This window comes from Adiantum capillus-veneris, chromosome 7, assembly GCF_014529385.1.
Source record: "Adiantum capillus-veneris isolate H3 chromosome 7, ASM1452938v2, whole genome shotgun sequence".
NCBI classification, from domain to species: Eukaryota; Viridiplantae; Streptophyta; class Polypodiopsida; order Polypodiales; family Pteridaceae; genus Adiantum; species Adiantum capillus-veneris.
In genome coordinates, this window is record NC_140937.1 from 23,798,036 (window position 1) to 23,816,812 (window position 18,777).

Genomic DNA, 18,777 nt, shown 5'->3' on the forward strand with positions numbered 1-18,777 from the left:
CTTGGGTTTGCTTATATATTAACTTAGCAAAATTGCCCTACCTACTTTTGTTGGAAAGTCACTTAAAAATAATAAGTGGAAAATACCAAAAATAGGGAAAATAGGCTAAATGCACTAGAAACTTCCCCTGACTGATTCTAATGGATTCTGATGGGAATTTTGATGATCATGCTGTGTGCAACCAAAGGATATGCATCATATGCATCAATGCTAAGTGATTGGGCATGCACAGCCTACGAATAGACTCACAAAAGTGCCAGATCACTTCTAATCTAGACTTGACTGGACTGATTGAACCCTGATCATGCTGTAGCTTGTCCACGAACACATAGGGCTGGATGTGTCACATGACACTTCTGTTTTCCGGGTTCAGCTTCCCTTATCCTCTTGGCCATTTCTTTCCAATTGGGCACGAGCCATCATCCCTTTGTCTCTCTCTCTCTCTCTCTCTCTCTCTCTCTCTCTCTCTCTCACACACACACACATAGGGGAAGGAGACACACGGATGGGGTTCCAACCAACCCTCTCAAGGGCCCCCCACGCCATTATAGATTTTAGTTTGCGCAAACGGAATGTACACGATGCAATACCTCAATGCAAGACTCGACTCCACTCAGATGAATAATGTAGCCACGGAAACTCTTCAAGATGAAGCACCTCTGGGGCTGATTTGAGGCACCTTTTAGGTCCGTCTTGATATGGGCTTGGGATGGCCACCACGGCATAAATCTGGGGCTGATTTGCACACCCCTTGCGAGAGAAAACAAGGGGCTGAATGCTGGCTGCAAAACACAGCGAATCCATCTCGACAAACCATGCTGAAAACACAGCTAATAATGGATGGAGCACTCGATGCCTGCAATAGGTTGCCAGAGTCTAGAGATGAGCAGTGCTAAAGACTCGCGCCTAAAAAGCTCATACCTCAACTCCTTTCCATAACTAAGCAATCCATCTACCATGTCAGCTACCCGTGAATCGCAACACAATTTGCGACATGTTTTGTGGGCTATATGGACGCTCCTCTACCCTCTTTCTATGCCACATCATCACTTTGTGACACAATGGATGTTGTTCAAAAGACTTAAGAGAGCTGACTGTAGTTCTCATACCGAATCCACTAGATAGTCTCGATCCATAAAACTAGTCGCAGGAATCTCTCAATTGAGAGGATTCTGAAAAGTTCAATCAACCCTTTTCGAAAGTCAAATTAGGGTTTTCCTCCATCATAGGTGATTGTCCATCTTATGAGAATGCGAAAGGCTTCCCTCTGAGACCATTGTAACTAGCCGGCACCAAGTGCCAGTGCAAAAAACAGTGGGAAAAACAATGCTACAATTGGGAAAGACCTGAAAAAAGAACGGAAGCAACCTCACACTTCAATACGACATGGAAGAGGCGTAGTTTCCCTTTAGAAGGTATTTTTGTCACGTGCACATGGCTCTAAAAGCATGATAAAAGTCATTTGCTAATAAAATTGGGATCCAAAAAGCTACCACGACCAACATAAAAGCTACTACCACCAACGTAAAAGCCACATCAATAACTTGTCACACTTTCTTTATTATTGATCAACAGTGTTTTGCAACTATTGAGCGACACCACTCACCACAATCTAAGCACATAGGCAATCAATATATAAACCCTTGCGGCTAAGAAGTAGTTAAAAACAATTGTTGTCACGTGACACATCCAACCCTATGCGTCCGTGGACAAGCTACAGCATGACCAGGGTTCGATTCAATCAAGTCAGTCTAGAATAGAAAGTGTTCTGGCACTTTTGTGAGTATTCGCAAACCGTGCATGCCCAGGCACTTAGAGTAGATGCATATCCTCTCGTTGCACACAATATGATCATCAACATTACCATCAGAATCCATCAGGGGCATTTTCCAGCGCGCAGAACCTATTTTCCCTGTTTTTGACATTTTTCACTTATTTATTAAGTGACTATTAAGTGCAGCGGAATGAATGTTTGAACTTTGCTCATGACGAGTGCTCCGAACTGTGCTCAAGGTTCCTTTTATTCTTATGGAAGGGAGAGCCTTCCGTTCTTAATGAGAGAGTGCAATGGACACAAACAAAGTGAATGGACACAATGAATAGAAGTGCATGAGACTGAGAGATAGAGAAGATAATACGACACCAGAGACATTGTAAAAACCCTCCTCCAAACACCCCACTCTCTATGGCGAGAGCGGTCTACTTAAGATTGCACAAATCTCTACAATGCTTGGACTTGCCGACGATGTCGACGACGATGAGGACGACGACGAGACGGACTAGAATCTGAAAACGCTAAGGACTGAAATCTGCAAATCTTGTATCTGCTGAATTCTGAATCTATGTCGATGACGATGTCGATGGCGACGATGCAACGACGACGTGTTGAAAACGCAGATGCTGAAATCTGTGTTTTCCGGGCTGAAACTGTAAACCTTGCAGAAACTGACCGTGCGGCGAGGAACTGCTGCAGGAAGGTGAGATCTGCGAGGTTCGGGACTTGTTCTGCGATGTCTGACTGCTGAAAACTGAAACGCTGGTGGTTCTTGAGGTTCCGTCGCGGAGAATCTGCAAAACGCTGGGGTATAATGCAGATGCAAAAACGCTAGGGCTGAAAATCTACAATCTGTCGCCGATTGTTCTGCAAATGCAAAACGATAGGCTTTTTGTTGAGTCTTCTGTCGCCAGGGATCTGCAAGAGCAAAAACGCTGGCTAATCTGGTCCAAAGACGCTAGGTGGTTGCTGTGGAGCAAAAACGCTAGGGCTTGGGGATTCTGCTGAGAAGTTGCCTGTTGAGCGAGTGCTCCTGCGCCCTCTTCTGCCAGAAAGTGCTAGCGCTAGGTTTGCTTATATACAAACTTAGCAAAATTGCTCTACCTACTTTCCAACAAAAGTCACTTAAAAATAATAAGTGAAAAATGTCAAAAATAGGGAAAACAGGTTAAATGCACTGGAAAATTCCCCTGAAGGATTCTGATGGATTCTGATGGGAATGCTTATGATCATGCTGTGTGCAATGCAACCAGAGGATATGCATCTAATCTAAGTGTCTGGACATGCACGGTCTGCGAACAGACTCACAAAAGTGCAAGATCACTTCGTATTCTAGACAGACTTGACTGACTGAACCCTGATCATGTTGTAGCTTGTCCACGGACACATAGGGTGTTAGATGCAACGGAATGAATGTTTGCGCTTTGCTCAAGATGAGTGCTCCGAACTGTGCTCAAGGTTTCTTTTGTTCTTATGGAAGGGAGAGCCTTCCGTTCTTAATGGAAAGTGCTATGATCACAAACAAAGTGAATGGACACTGTGCGTGCAAGTGTATGAGACTGAGAGATAGAGAGAGAAGAGAATATGACACCAGAGACGTTGTAAAACCCTCCTCCGAAGGCCCCACTCTCGTCGGCGAGAGGGTCTACTTTTGATTGCACAAAAAGGTACAATGCGTATGCAATGGACTGATGCAACTTGGGACTATGTCGGTGAAAACGACGGTGATGACGACGATGACTTTAGGGCTGAAATCTGTGGTCTTCTATCTGCTGAATTTTGGGACTATTCAGTGGCTGTGTTTTCTATGGGCTGAAAATGGGGGTTCTTCTGCAACCAATGGGCTGAATCTGCTGCAATTTCATCTGCTGAAAATCTGTGTTTTTGACTGTCTGCTGGAAATCTGCATTTTTTGTTGCTATGTTCTGGGCTGAAAAACGCCAATGAGGCTGCAGCGTTTTGGCTGAAAAACTCTAGGGCTTGTGGCCGGTGTTGGGATGCCGGTCATGGGGAAAAACGCCAAGAGGTAGGCCTTTCTGGCGATGGCTGTTGGGGGAGGAAACGCCAAGAGGGGAGATTGTATAGCGATGCTAAAACGCTGGGCTGATGCGGCAAGGATGGGGATCCAAAAACGCTAGGGGTGCTGAGGGGTTCCTGCTGAGAAGGAGACTATTGAGCGGGAAGCTCCTGCTGCCTCTTCTGCCAGAAAGTGCTAACTTGGGTTTGCTTATATATTAACTTAGCAAAATTGCCCTACCTACTTTTGTTGGAAAGTCACTTAAAAATAATAAGTGAAAAATACCAAAAATAGGGAAAATAGGCTAAATGCACTGGAAAATTCCCCTAACTAATTCTGATGGATCTGATGGGAATTCTGATGATCATGCTGTGTGCAACCGGAGGATATGCATCTATGCTAAGTGATTGGCATGCACGGTCTACGAATAGACTCACAAAAGTGCCAGATCACTTCTAAATCTAGACTGACTGGACTCACTGAACCCTGGTCATGCTGTAGATTGTCCACGAGCACATAGGGTTGGATGTGTCACGTGACATAGGGTTGAAAGTGTCACGTGACATCCCCTCCTTTTCAAAGTGAGGTACTGGTACCGAACTGTATGGCGTCGAGGGAGATGCCAATAGCATCCGGAATCCTGGAAGGGACTCTTCGCCAGCCCACTCTGATGTGTGGGTCGTGCGGTACTTGAACTCCATAAAGGTCTGCAACGCTTGCTTCTTTGGGCGGCGCCGAAAGCGACACAAAGGCTTTTGTAGCTCCTTCAATGCTTCAACTTTGTCTATGGACTTAGGTCCACCTTCTTCAAAAATCTCCAAGGCTGAAAATTCTTGAAACCACTTCCAACACAAAAACATGAACATACCTATTCCATGTAAAGCGACTGGAAAAAATCTTGTCTTCCTCAAAGACTGTGCATGCAATGTAGATGAACAAATAGACAGAGTGCCAAACCGTTCACCCCACACACACAGACAATGAGATCGACTCTTGTCTTGCAGATCTAAATCAATCAACTGTGGCAATTCACAATGGAAATACCCATGCTTGGTGCTCGTAGTTTCTTGTGTTCTTTCTACAACTGTGTCGTGCCAAGGGAGAGACATGGAATGTGACTTCCTTGAATGCATACTTTTCAGCTTTTCATGAACAATCCGCATACATCCGTGCTCATTCATGAGTGAAACATGCTTAACGTACAATATGTCATGCCTAGGAAAAGGGATCACATAACGACGCTGACTAAAATACAGGAAACGATCACGAATAAAACACTCGTTCAATGCGTGCTGATTAATCATTCGAACACATAGTACTTCCTGTAAGGGTTCTTTGGACCTAGGCTTGAGAGCCAAGATCGGTTTTTCGTGATTGATCGAATCTGCAATGAGGTTAGCTTCACTAGAGAAAGTATCAACTAACACATCATCCTTGTGAACAATCACATCATCTTCATGCAAATCATCATGCTTGTGAGAAATCACATCTTGATCATGCAAATCATCATGCTTGTCAATGTCATCCAAATCATCATGCTCATCATTATCATTCAAGTCATCATGCTTATCATTGTCATTCAAATCATCATGCTCATCATTATCATTCAAGTCATCATGCTTATCATTCAAATCATCATGCTCATCATTATCATTCAAGTCATCATGCTTATCATTGTCATTCAAATCATCATGCTCATCATTATCATTCAATTCATCATGCTTCTCATAATCATGTAAATCCTGTATGTCATGCTTGGGAGAAGAAGAGACTGAGAGAGTCTCCTTTTCCCGAATCTCTTGCATTCGTGCCTCCACTTGAGAAAAAGTCGCAAGAACTCTTTCAGGTGTTGGTCGCTCTTTTCTTTGACGGCGGCTGCCATTCTTTCTTGGTGTTTGTGCTCCATTTCTACTTTTCTTTCTGCTCTTCTTTCTGCGTGTCTGCGATCCATTTCTGCATTTCTTGCTTCGCGTTCTAACTTCCTTTCCATAAACAACTGGTCTAAAGCCTCCATAGGAGTTAGTGCAATCCTTGACGTAGATGGGGAAGGGGGAGGGTCGGAAAAACCTCCTGGTGGGGAAAATTCTTCTTCGCCTCTCTCATGCTCATCACCTCCAAGTGAAGTATCCATTCCGCTTCGAGTGATGACCATCCAGTGAAGTCTTCGGTTCTTGTGGGTTCTTGTGGTCTTGGGTTCTTAAGTTCACGAGAAACTTGGGTTCTTGGGAGTCTTGAGTTCTTGAGGTTCTTAAGGGTCTTGAGCTTCTTGAGGGTTTTCTTTCGCTTGCAAACCGTGTTTGAGAAGGATCTTCTCTTCACCCGAGTTCTTCTCTTTTCCGCGGGCGCATCCCTTGGTGGCCTTGGACTCACACCTTGCGCTCACACCAAGGTTGCTTTTTCCCCCCTCACGTCGATTGGCCGGCCGCTAAGTGCACGGTCCGCTCTCAATGAGTGAAAAGAGATACAAGGGGAGGCTGGACAAGCCCTTCTTTCTTAGGATTCCTGTCACTCTTCAAAAACACGATTAGGAATTGACACGCCCAAGCGAACTTGGGTTCATGCGACCTCAACAAGCAAAAAAAAAAAATTATGTGGTTCTTGTGGTTCTTTCCTTGAGTGATACAGAACACTGCCAAAGCTCTGATACCAATGTTAGGTGCAACGGAATGAATGTTTGAACTTTGCTCAAGATGAGTGCTCCGAACTGTGCTCAAGGTTCCTTTTATTCTTATGGAAGGGAGAGCCTTCCGTTCTTAATGAGAGAATGCAATGGACACAAACAAAGTGAATGGACACAGTGAATGGAAGTGCATGAGACTGAGAGATAGAGAAGAGAATACGACACCAGAGACGTCGCCCTCCCCACTCTTGTGGCGAGAGCGGTCTACTTATGATTGCACAAATCTCTACAATGCTTGGACTTGCCGACGATGTCGACGACGATGAGGACGACGACGAGACGGACTGAAATCTGAAAACGCTAAGGACTGAAATCTGCAAATCTTGTATCTGCTGACTTCTGACTCTATGTCGATGGCGACGATGCAACGACAACGCGCTGAAAACGCAGATGCTGAAATCTGCGTTTTTCGGGCTGAAACTGTAAACCTTGCGGAAACTGACCATGCGGTGAGGAACTGCTGCGGAAAGGTGAGATCTGCAAGGTTCGGGACTTGTTCTGCGATGTCCGACTGTTGAAAACTGAAAACGCTGGTGGTTCTTGAGGTTCCGTCGCGGAGAATCTGCAAAATGCTAGAGTATAATGCAGACGCAAAAACGCTAGGGCTGAAAATCTGCAATCTGTCGCCGGTTGTTCTGCAAATGCAAAACGCTAGGCTTCTTGTTGAGTCTTTTGTCGTCGCCAGGGATTTGCAAGAGCAAAAACACTGGCTAATCTGATCCAAAAACGCTAGGTGGTTGCTGTGGAGCAAAAACGCTAGGGCTTGGGGGTTCTGCTCAGAAGTTGCCGGTTGAGCTCCTGCTCCTGCTGCCTCTTCTGCCAGAAAGTGCTAGCACTAGGTTTGCTTATATACAAACTTAGCAAAATTGCCCTAACTACTTTCCAACAAAAGTCACTTAAAAATAATAAGTAAAAAGTGTCAAAAATAGGAAAAATAGGTTAAATGCACTGGAAAATTCCCCTGAAGGATTCTGATGGGAATGCTTATGATCATGCTATGTGCAACAAGAGGATATGCATCTAATCTAAGTGTCTAGACATGCACGGTCTGTGAACAGACTCACAAAAGTGCCAGATCACTTCGTATTCTAGACTGACTTGACTGACTGAACCCTGGTCATGCTGTAGCTTGTCCACAGACACATAGGGTTGAAAGTGTCACGTGACAGTGACTTTTGTTGGAAAATGGGTAGGGCAATTTGACTAAGTAAATATATAAGCAAACCCTAGCACTAGCTTATCTGGCAGAAGAGGAGAAGTGCACCAGGCAATCCACTAGCAGCAAGCATCTCTCTCCCCCTCTCAAGCAAGAACAAGCCCAAAGACCTTGCGTTTTTCAGCTTTAAACTATCAGCGTTTTCAGCATTAAGACCCAGCCAGCCCAGCGTTTTTCATAGCCAGCCTTGCAGCGTTTTTACAGCAGTGAATTCAGCCACAATGAACCTGCGTTTTTCAGCCTGCATGGTGGCGATTTCAGCAGCCTTAGACAACGTTTTTCAGCCACTGATCCAGCGTTTTTCAAGCAAGAAAACCAGTGTTTCTCCATCAACAAGCCATCGTTTTTGACAGCAAGAAGCAGCAGCGTTTTCAGCATTCAAAGCCACAGCAACAGATAGAGGTTCGTCGTCATCACCGTCGTCTTCGAAGCATTCAATTTTCAGCTATAGTCTCGTGATCGTCGGCACCACCGTCGGCCTCCACATAGCACCACTTAGATTTGCATCAACATCTTGTACCCAATTGTGCAATTAATAGTAGACCACTCTCGCCATCGAGAGTGGGGTCCTTGGAGGAGGGTTTGACAACTTCCCGGTGTCGTATTATCTTCTCTCTCTATCTCTCAGTCTCAGCACCTTCACGCATAGTGTCTATTCACTTTGTTTGTGATCACTTGCACTCTCTCATTAAAGAAACGAAAGGCTCTCCCTTCCGTACGTAAAAGGAACCCCTGAGCACAGTTCGGAGCACTCATCTTAAGCAAAGTTCAACATTCACTTCCACTGCACGTTACATTTGCTATTACCAAGTAAAGTCAAAAAGCATCAATTGTTAAAAATATGCCCCAAAAAGCATCGGACATCCGTCAACATAGCCCCAAAAACAGCTAATAAATTTGCCGACATCAAAAACCAATATTAAGTGAGCAGCTTGTACAGCCCAAGATTTGACACAAATCCTGCCACATTATACGGGTTGCTATGCCAACGCTAGGTGCCTCTGCTCTGTTCCTCCAATTTGGTGACCAAGCCACAATCACCTAGTTGCCACAAAAGTGGTGTCTGAGTTAAGAGTGATATCATTCATCGTTCCCAACATCGCATGTGGGCAAGCTAAGTTGCAGCATCAAGAAATCTAGGTATTTGTGGCACATCTCGGTGTATCTCATAATAAAGAGTTAATATTAACCAACCTAGTAGACACAAGTACCTTGAAAACAATATAGTGCCCTTGTGTCATGCATAGACAAGCATCACAAATAAACTTCAATCATTAACCAGCCTCTCATACACAAGTACCTCAAAAACAATACCGTGCCTTTGTGCCATGCACCCTGTTGAGATATTGTGAGTCTTCAAAATAGTCACATGAAACCACGTTTCGTCCCTTGAATATCATTAGAGGATTTTGCAAGCTAGGATAACTCAAAAATAAGCTTCCAATTACTTGCACACACAATTAAAACAAATTAAAATTGAGTTTCACGCACTCAAAACCGATGAAATTAGTAGCAAAATTACTCTTATCAAAGCATCCTCTACTCCTCTAGCTTAGGCAACCGCTCCCCGTGGCAACGATGCCCAATGTAAGGAGGTAGTTATAGCATAGGCTAACTCCAACAAAATCATCAATCCAAAGAGAACATCACCCGGCTAGGGCATGGAAACATCACAAAACTAAATGTGAGAGCGTCATCGGACACAATGAATAAGAGGATTCAAGAGAATGCCTCTCCAATGCAAATACAGATTATACATGGCAAGACTAACTGTAATGATTGTTTGATCAAACAAAGTGCAACACGAAAAACTCGAAACGTTTCACAATAAACTCGAAACAGGGGGACAAAACGTGTTTCTTAGATATAGTGTATACTGTGCAACATACTTTACCACTTGTATGATCATGTATATAAGATGTATCCACCTACTAGACTCCTAAATATTAGGTTTCTTATATCCTCTGGAAATATGTGTGCTTCGTGTTATGTTTTGTCTTGGCATTTTTGAAACGAAACGGAAGGCCTCAAAACGACAAATCGACGAAGCACACAAAACGTTTCTTGTTACACTGGTCTTTAATCCCATTCTAGGAAAAAGAAAATGTGGTTGTAGCGAAACTATTAATGCTCCTCATCACCTTGAGAGATTATGCACCTGTTTGGCTAGAATCAATTAAAATAATGAATCTTCCCATATGCTGTCATAGTCCAGCCACAAGAATGCACCTCACAAACACGTGCGCTTTTAACTTCTAAACAATGTAAAAACAAACTACATGCAAAAGAAACCTTTAAGAAAAAGTAAGATCTGCTTCTTGCCAAAGTTTTCCCTATGCATTACGTTGCATATTTTTCCATTGAATTGAGTTCACCGGATGGTTTATGAAATTTTCGTCCTCCCTTACAAGTGTTGTAAAAACTATGTTTTTAGATTAAGTATTTGGCATGCCAGAAAGCAAGTCGTTCACGCACCAGTCTCTATCAGTGCATTAAATAAACAATGCACACACTTGAACTAACTTTCTCCAGTAAAAGAACACTTACTCCGTAAGAACCGTTGGCTTTTTGCATTGCTGGCCACAAGCGCTTGAAGACCTCTGGACTACGATAAACTGAACCCGGTGGAGTAACAGGGGCAGCTTTGGGGACATCAAATGAGGTTGTTCCCATATAAACAAGCATACCAGAGATATAGATGAGAGGGGCTAACAGAAAAAATCCACGGCGCCTGAGAAGCACAGACAGAAGCAGGCATGCAAAGCGTTGCCAAAATGTCCGGGGTGGGGGAGGTACAGTGATATTTGGTACACGGCCACTCCTTGTTCGCCCATATCGCAATCTGGGGGAAGAGAGGCGAGGAGAGGCAGGAGGGGATGGAGATGGCAGGTTGTGCTGTCCGGATGGCAACCGTGTGTATGCATGCATAGGGCTCGGCCCAATGAAGGCAAAGCTGCTGCAGCATCAGTGAAGAATTACAGCAAGGCAAGCTTGACTGTCATGCATGTAAGCGATTCCAAGGGTCAAAAATGTAGCTACAGTTTTGTAATACGTAAATGCTGAAAAAGCCGCAGATGCCACATACGAGAGAAGCAAAGAACAAAAGATAGCGTCTTCTGCAGCTGAAAGGAAGATTTTGGTCCTTCCTTCTTGCAAGGGGAACCTGCTTTCAGAATCTTGACCTGGCAGCTTCAATCAGAGAGTGTACGCACCCTCTTCTTGCTCTGCAGGAGGAAAGAAACTCCCATGTGCTGCCAATTCTCATTTCCAACAATTCCTGCAGCTCAGAAATCTAAAATTTGCAGCCGATCTGTGACGGAAATGCTAGCCTAACTTTGTCCACTGGGCTGTCTTCTTTTGAAGGTAAGATCGGCCTGCCTGAACTGCCAAACCCTAGCAGCTCAGACGTAATGAAGTCTGGCCGGCGATGGCGAGCTAATCTGATGAGAGAGCTACGCAATAACCCGGACATCAAAGAACATATATACCAATACGCTTTGTAGGCAGGTTGCTGTAATCGTTTTCCGGCGTAATTTAATCCTTTTCAACTTGTTTTTTTTTATTTTTTTTTTATTTTTTTTTTTTTTGGGGGGGGGGGGGGGGGGGGGGGGGGGGGGGGGGGCTATTTGACACGCTATATTGCAAGCGGTGGGATCCACAACGATAGAGTGAAGCTCGTTTTTTACAAAGTTCGAACGTTGTCCGATTTGTCTTTGTTTGCTATTTTTATTTTTCCCCCTCTTCGAGTTCATTTTATCAAAAAGTGGTTTCGTTTTGGAAACAAACAATCCCGCGCGGGTGCGTAGTTAGGGCGTCAAGCTGCCAACCGTGAGGTCGCGGGTTTGAATTCTCGATGGGGGATCGTAGGTCAACACGCTCCATCTACCCTCCTCGAGATTCCAACGCCAAGCGCTCAACCGTCGATCTCATCGCCTTGGGGTCATTAAGACCTCGTGTTAGATAGTGTAAGGGGGGGAGGGGGGAGGGTTTTGGGGTTTCACTAATTTATGGTAACATTTGCCATAATCAATGAAAAGAAGAACTAATATGCAATAATTTCTTGCATGAAGCTATATTTTGTTGTGTATTGTGACTTTTTGTGTGTTGTTTTGTTGCATAGTTGCCCAAACACTCTAACCAAGTGACACCTTTAATTTGTGTGTTTTGTTGTTACTCAGTTGTCCAAACTCTCTAACCATGGTTCAAATATTGTTTGGTTTCATATTAGTGCTACTTTTTATTTGTAAGCCCTCCATGTTAAACTAGATCCAAAATGAGATAATTGTGGGATGCTCCATCCAAATGTCACGCATTGGGTGTAGATTGAACTTTTAAAAAGGACACTAGATACAGGCGTCGAGAGGGGGTGGGGAGGTTAATTATCTTCATCTTTGAAAATCTAATTGCGCATCTAGATCTTCATCCACACTAAGATCTCCAAACACCACCCAACTTTTGCTGGGACTTGACTAGCTTGGGATGTTGTCACAAGTATTCCAATGAAACTTTCTTAAGCACAAGTGACTATCTTTTAACGTCATTATCCAAAACAAATAAACAAGCTTGAGAAATGTTATAAAATTTAAGATGGCTTGCCATAAGAGAAGTCCTGTTTTGAATAACGAACAGTATAATTCTATTAATGTGTGAATGTGATTGTGTCTTTTTTTACGTGAGTGAGAAATGAGATGGAGAGTACTCAAGAAATGAGTGCAACCTTAGGATGTAGCATTTAAGAACAAACAATGATTTTCAACCTAAGGAGTAGGGAGTTGCAGCCAGACGAGGAAGAGGCATGGGGGTCATGCGAGGCAAGTAACAGATGAGAAAGGCACACGAAGACTCAAAGGAGGATGAGAACAATGAAATCGGCTATTCCAAAACCTTTTTTTTAATACATGGATGGTGGGTTGTCTATGAGCATTTCTTCAGGGTGCTAGATGTCCAACACGACCGCATTCAAATCCTCCACTCCCCTTTTAGAGGGTTAGAGGGTGATCGTCCCTCCAAGGATATATAAATTGCAATGGTGAATTCAGAGGAATCTCTTTATCTATACTAGTATAAAAGGAGGAGGGATTCAACCCCCCTGCCACGTGGCGAGAGCTCCTCAGTCCGGCCTTAGGATGGTGAGAGAGAGCAAGTGAGAGATGAGCAGTGAGCACTGAGAGGTGCCGTTGTCGAGTAAAAACAAAGTGAATTATTTCAGGCAGCGTTTTTGAGTTGGAACTCGAGTTCTCGGAATCTGGAGCGTGCAGCGTTATGGGAATGGAGCCATGCTTTAATGGAGTTGGAGCGGCCTTATTGATTGCCATGCTTATGAGTGCGAGAGCCCATCACTCTAGGGACTTCGAGAGTTGTGGAGCACATTTGCAGGAGGGGGGTCACAGAGAGAGAGAGAGAGAGAGAGAGAGAGTTTCTTGTTAACACTGGTGTGTGGCGTACGCACGCGATGCTCTGGAAGAGCACATTAGCGAAGCAGGTGCTATGGCATGCGATGCAAGGAGGTAGCAATGTGGAAGGGTCGTCACTGGGGTGAAAACCTGTAGCCGGCAAGGGGCACACCAAGGGCAAAGGCCTGCAGGGTGGAAGGGGTGGTCTGACAGAGGGCAAGTATGGTGCAGGTAGGCTACTATACTAGAGCTTCTATAATATCAGCTAGCAACTAGCAAGAGACAGATATCAGTAGGGGGGGAAGCTTGATAGATAGGGAGCGTGTGTGAGTCTGTGTGAAGAGAGAGAGTAGGGGCAGAGGGCGTGACGAAGAGTGTGTGTGTGTGTGTGAGAGAGAGAGAGAGAGAGAGACAGAGAGAGAGAGCCCTGTGTATGGTCGTGTTGTGGGAGCCCGCGTGTGTGGGTGGGTGTGTGTGGGGGGTGAAGAGCCATCAGGGCGGCTGGGCATAGTGCCACAGGGTGGCGTACGAGCAGCTTGCAGAGCTAGGTCAAGGCCAGCGGGTGGTCACATAGAGGAGGCAGCAGGTGCTGGGGCCAATGGCGGCTGAAGATGACGTAAACGAAGCAGTAAGGAAGGCATCTCATGGACCAGACAGTCTGGAGGTTGTTGCCTGGTAGCTCAGATCACCTACACGGATAGCGCGTCGTAACATGGGACAGTGGAGCGTCTCCAATAGCAGCTCGCATCAGGCTGGACAGAGAGTGTGTGGCTGTGCGTGTGTGACGAGAGAGAGTAGGGACAGAATGAGGGGTGTGCGACAAAGATTGTGTGTGTGTGTGTGGAGAGAGAGAGAGAGAGAGAGAGAGAGAGAGAGAGAGAGAGAGAGAGAGAGAGAGAGAGAGAGAGAGAGAGATCTGTCTGTGGTGTTGTGAGAGCCCCCATGTGTGTGCGGTTTTTTAGATCCCTCCGGGAAGTTAGGTATAGCAAGAAGGCATTGGCCTGGGGGTGACCCTTGGGGGGTTTGGAGGCGAGGTCCCTTGCTACGGAAAACTAAAGCTGTAGGAGGTTGGAGCATGTCAAGTTCTGGTGAGAAGTTGGGGGGGGGGGGGGGGGGTTTGCCGCTTAGAGAGCGTGACCTATAGTTGGAGGCCAAGAGCTGCAGATACTAAGAGAGTGCTACAAGGCGGGAACTTGCAGGGAAGAAGATGGCCACCATGAGGGTTTAGCCGAGTGGAACCAGTACCAGCAGCTTGGAGAGCATCGTATGTAGGTGCCGAGGAGGATGAAAGTGGTAGTTGATAAGAGAGGAGTTTACGTAGCATAATGAAAGGTAAGAGCTATGGCTTGGAGGTTGGCCGTGAGCATTTGATTGAAGGCAAAGCAAGGACCATCCAAGGTTGCGAGCTACAAGAGAAACGCAAGGCAAGGGTTTTGAGTGCTATATTTGGCCGAGGTGGTTCGGCATGCTTAGAAAGCCAGATTAAGAGTTGCAGGGTTCGATTGGCGTGGTTACAAGTAGGTTACAAAGCTTTACATCGTGCACAGGGACAGCAAGGGAGGGCACAACACTTAGCTGGCATTCTTCTATGTATGAGCATGACAAGGGGGTCAGGGTTGGAGGGTGGTCAAGCCAAGGAGGCAGCAGGTTCTGGGGCCGAGAGTGGCTTAGGCGGAGCAGTTAGGATGGTGGCTCATGAGCCAGCCATCCTGGAGGTTGCCACGTGTGACACACACACACACACACACACACACACACACACACAGAGACCATAGTTGTGTAGTCTGGCTGTGTGAGACGGTAAGCGAGTTGCGATTATGTTGTGTGTCTGCGTGGTCCACTAAAGGAGATGAATGTGTCTGCTTTTCATATAAAGTCAACCACCTTCTATAGGTCAAGCTCTTAAAGCTATTGCTCAAAAGACAAGGGCAAGCCAATGCTAGCTGTGGCCCGCCCTCATCCGATTGCATCTGCATCTCCATCACGCATGCCTTGCGCAAGAAGCTGAAGCAATTGATGGAAGAATTTCGGAGCTAGCTGCGGAACAAGTGGTCAATCCTCTCTCTCTCTCTCTCTGACTTGAGCTAATGCGAGCAGGTACGGAACAGGTGGTTGATGCTCTCTCTCTCTCTCTCTCTCTCTCACACACACACACACACACACACACACACACAGAGACTTGAGCAAATGCCAGCTGACGTAGAGGAGGTGATGGTAAGCAGGTATGTAATAGGTACGGTGAGTAAGTCGATCCTCTCTCTCTCTCTCTCACCCTCTCTCTCTCTCTCACCCCCCTCCTCCATAGAGAAGTTATAGCATACGTGTTTGTATATATATACATGGCTTCGTAATAACCTACATAAATTTAGACCAACAGCTGGTAATGTGGTGTTTGGCCATTGAGTCACACGGTTCACACCATTTGTGGCTTATGCAACAAACAACACGGAGGCTTTTGTAATTTGCCTATTCTTTTGAGTTGTCTCTTTAGGCTTTACTTGGCGGAGATGTGGGACGTGATTTTATTTCAAGGGAGGTGGGTGACACAAGGTGAGGGAGAAGGGTTTTCTTGAGTTGCTATTCAATGTCGTAGCCTTTATATTAAGGCCAATACATAGCCCACGGAGAGCATTTATTCAGCTGCTATGGCTACATAACCTTGATAAAACTCAACTCCCCTCTCGCTATCCCCAACTAGATACAATTCCTTTTTATGAACTTTCTAAGTGGAAATTTAAAAAATGTGAGCTGATTTTTACTAATGTTACATTGTTTTTCTAAAAATCTAGGTTTTTTTTCCTCTTCCTCTCAACGGACAGCTTCAAATTTCAAAGCCTAATGATTGTAGGTTGAGACACAATTTTCCCAAACATTGCTTTGGAGGGTAGAAATGTAGTTGACCGGGTTGTATCTAGAGGGTGTAATAGTATCAATTGGTGGGGAGTAGTAGTGTTCGAGAAAAGCATTTGCCTTAAACATACACAAGTCCCTGCGAGCCAATTTTGAGTATAAATTTTGTAATTGAACTTTATTTTTAGCACTGTTTAGATTTTTTAAAACAAAATTTAAGCGGTATTTTTCTAGTTCAATTGTCTTGAATTCTTAATTGGCTCAAAGCTAAGGTGTACTTTCTCTAACACTAAAGAGTAGTTGTGAATTATGTTTACGGTTGAGTCAGCACAAGTGAGCCATCGACAAAGAGAAGTGTATTCTCTTCCAAAGACAAATAAAATTGTGTGTGTGAGAGAGAGAGAGAGGTGGGGGGGCGGCAACCGAAGAAGAAGAGAAGACCAATTTTAACGTCATATTAGCAATCTCAAGACACCTCAGAGATCTATTTGATGAGTCTTGCACTCAAAGCCTAATATTCCACAGGGATACGGGATTGAGGAACAATGCGCACACACACACACACACACACAGAGAGGTTTGAAGGTGAGAGGGCCATGTTGCCACCGAAGGCGACGTCGTTTTACTAGTGAATAAAATAAAAGATGAGCATTTAGCATTTAAAAACAAAAAATGATTTGAAGGTATTCATCTACAACAACCATTTTCTTTCCTCCAAAGCTTAAAAGAACCAACTAAACACTAAAGCTTGTGCCATTGATAGGCCAAAAAGATGACAAGGTTGCTCCAAAGATTAATGTTACACAATAAGGTCAAAAGAACCAACTAAACACTAAAGCTTGTGCCATTGATAGGCCAAAAAGATGACAAGGTTGCTCCAAAGGTTAATGTTACACAATAAGTGACCTCTTGGATTTGCTTTACAAAAGGGAACAGATGAAAAGGTTACTACAAAGATGAATGTCACACAATAAATGTGACCTCTTGGATTTGTTTTACCAAAAGGCAAAACTTAACTCCACAACAACAGAATTGCATGTTTTTTCGCATTCTACCACCAACCCTTCGTTTCTTCTCTAGAGAACATTGAATACAAGGATCAACTCATAAGTATAAAAATGGCTGACAAGGTTCACATTAAGAAATGGTCGCATAAAGAGCATAAACAACTTGTATTGTAGATAATTTGCCTACATTAATTCTAGGCAATGGATTAGTTCTCACTAGTTTATTACAATTGGGAAAAAAAAGATTTTCGTGAATCATGAGTAGCTTGTGAATGCAAGCACTCTTTGCCACCACTTGATGGTCCCGGGGGGCAACCTTCGCGAGAGGTCACCCATCCAAGTATTGTTGTCGCACAAGCGCACTTAAGAACAAAGTTCCACAAATTGGTCTAGCCATTTATATCCCAAACCTTAAGGTGGACCTCTGGTGTATCCAATTTATGCAAGCCTTGTCATCACAAGTTGAGCTTACCCCAACAACCACCCCCTTAAGCCAAACTTGGAATGCTCATTCATTCATATTTGCCACACAGGCTCTTAATCTGCACAATTATGACTCTAATACTAGTTGATGGTCCCAGGGCGGCAGTCTTATTGGGAGGTCACCCATCCCAGTTACATCATCGCACGAGTGCGCTTAACTACAAAGTTTCACAAATTGGTCTATCCAACTAGATTTCAAAACCTTACGATGATAGGGACCTCCAGTCTATCCAATTTATGCAAGCCTTGTCACAAGTTGAGCTTACCCCAACACCACCAAAAGAGAATGCTTCCATTTTACTATGCTTACATACTCTCTTTGATACCTTATCGATAAACGTATATCTTTTTTAAACCAAGAGGTCTTTGGAAATACTCTATCCCATGTAGGTTGTGGCATACATTACTCCAAACACGCATAAGCTTAACCAAACACAACCAACCATCACTGCTTGATGAGAAAGAGACAATGTAAGGACAAGGGTCCTATGGGCAAGGCCACCAGCACGGCCGGCGGACAGTGTGTATGCTAGGGGGAGGCTATAAGATAGCATGGTTGGGTGGAGACTAGCACACGCATTACTCTCGTCATTTCACTGGTATCGAGCTATTCTTGGGAAAGGGGAAAAGCGGGTTGCATGTGCATGCGACGCGCACCCTCTGTTCCACGATCCGCAAGGAGGGATAATGACGCCCCCGTAGCATGACAAAAAGAAGGCAGGCACTGAGTTCTACACACACCACAAGGAGACAAGCAGTAGATAGCAACCGTCACCACCCAACCTACGTCCTCCACAACGGGCGACCAAGGAAAACTCGATCGATAACTCTACGACACCGTGGCTCTGTTGGTGCCGTTGGCTATGCACGTTGCATGAAGGAGGGTTGAACCCACCCAATGAGGGTAAGAGGCCAACGCTCTACCATCCAAGCTATTGAGCCTTGTTGTGTATAACAAGGAAAAATAGCATACTTGAGTTTACCAGGAAAGCTAGAAGGAAAGGAAATCTACAAACTTCAAGGAAGTAGTTTCACCCTTCCTTTTCACTTCTTACGGAAAGGCAAGTTTTTCCTCCAAAAAGTCATTGTTCTTCAAGGAGGAAGCTTCACAACTGAACAAAAGCCTTCACAAAAACGACAAGTTTTTGTGAAGAATCAACGAAGGTGTTTTTACGACGAACGAAACGTGAAGCGCTACAATTTTCGCAAGGCGAGGTTTGCATATAATACAAAAGTCGTCGACGATCATAAAAAACACAAAGACTTCAAGCTTTACAAGGTACAAGTTGACGTTTTTTTCTCTCTCTCTACATCAGTGTGTGTTTACCATGGCCAGCGAGGATATCCCACCTACACA

The 18,777-nt window shown here is 44.6% G+C and overlaps 1 protein-coding gene across 5 annotated transcripts in view; it reads right to left on the reverse strand.

Annotated features, from left to right (window-relative positions):
• The window catches only part of LOC147453557 (O-fucosyltransferase 4-like), a 58,782-nt gene extending 47,608 nt beyond the window's left edge, over positions 1-11,174 (reverse strand). For 2 of the 5 annotated variants that reach the window (XM_086515722.1, XM_086515721.1), the window contains exon 1: positions 10,235-10,981. In XM_086515722.1, the coding sequence (XP_086371848.1) occupies positions 10,235-10,615 (381 nt within the window). In that variant the 5' untranslated portion in view covers positions 10,616-10,981. Of the gene's footprint in view, positions 1-10,234; positions 10,982-11,021 lie in introns of those variants that run through there. The other 3 variants (XM_086515724.1, XM_086515723.1, XM_086515725.1) reach the window with 2 other exon arrangements.
• Positions 11,175-18,777: the final 7,603 nt, after the last annotated feature.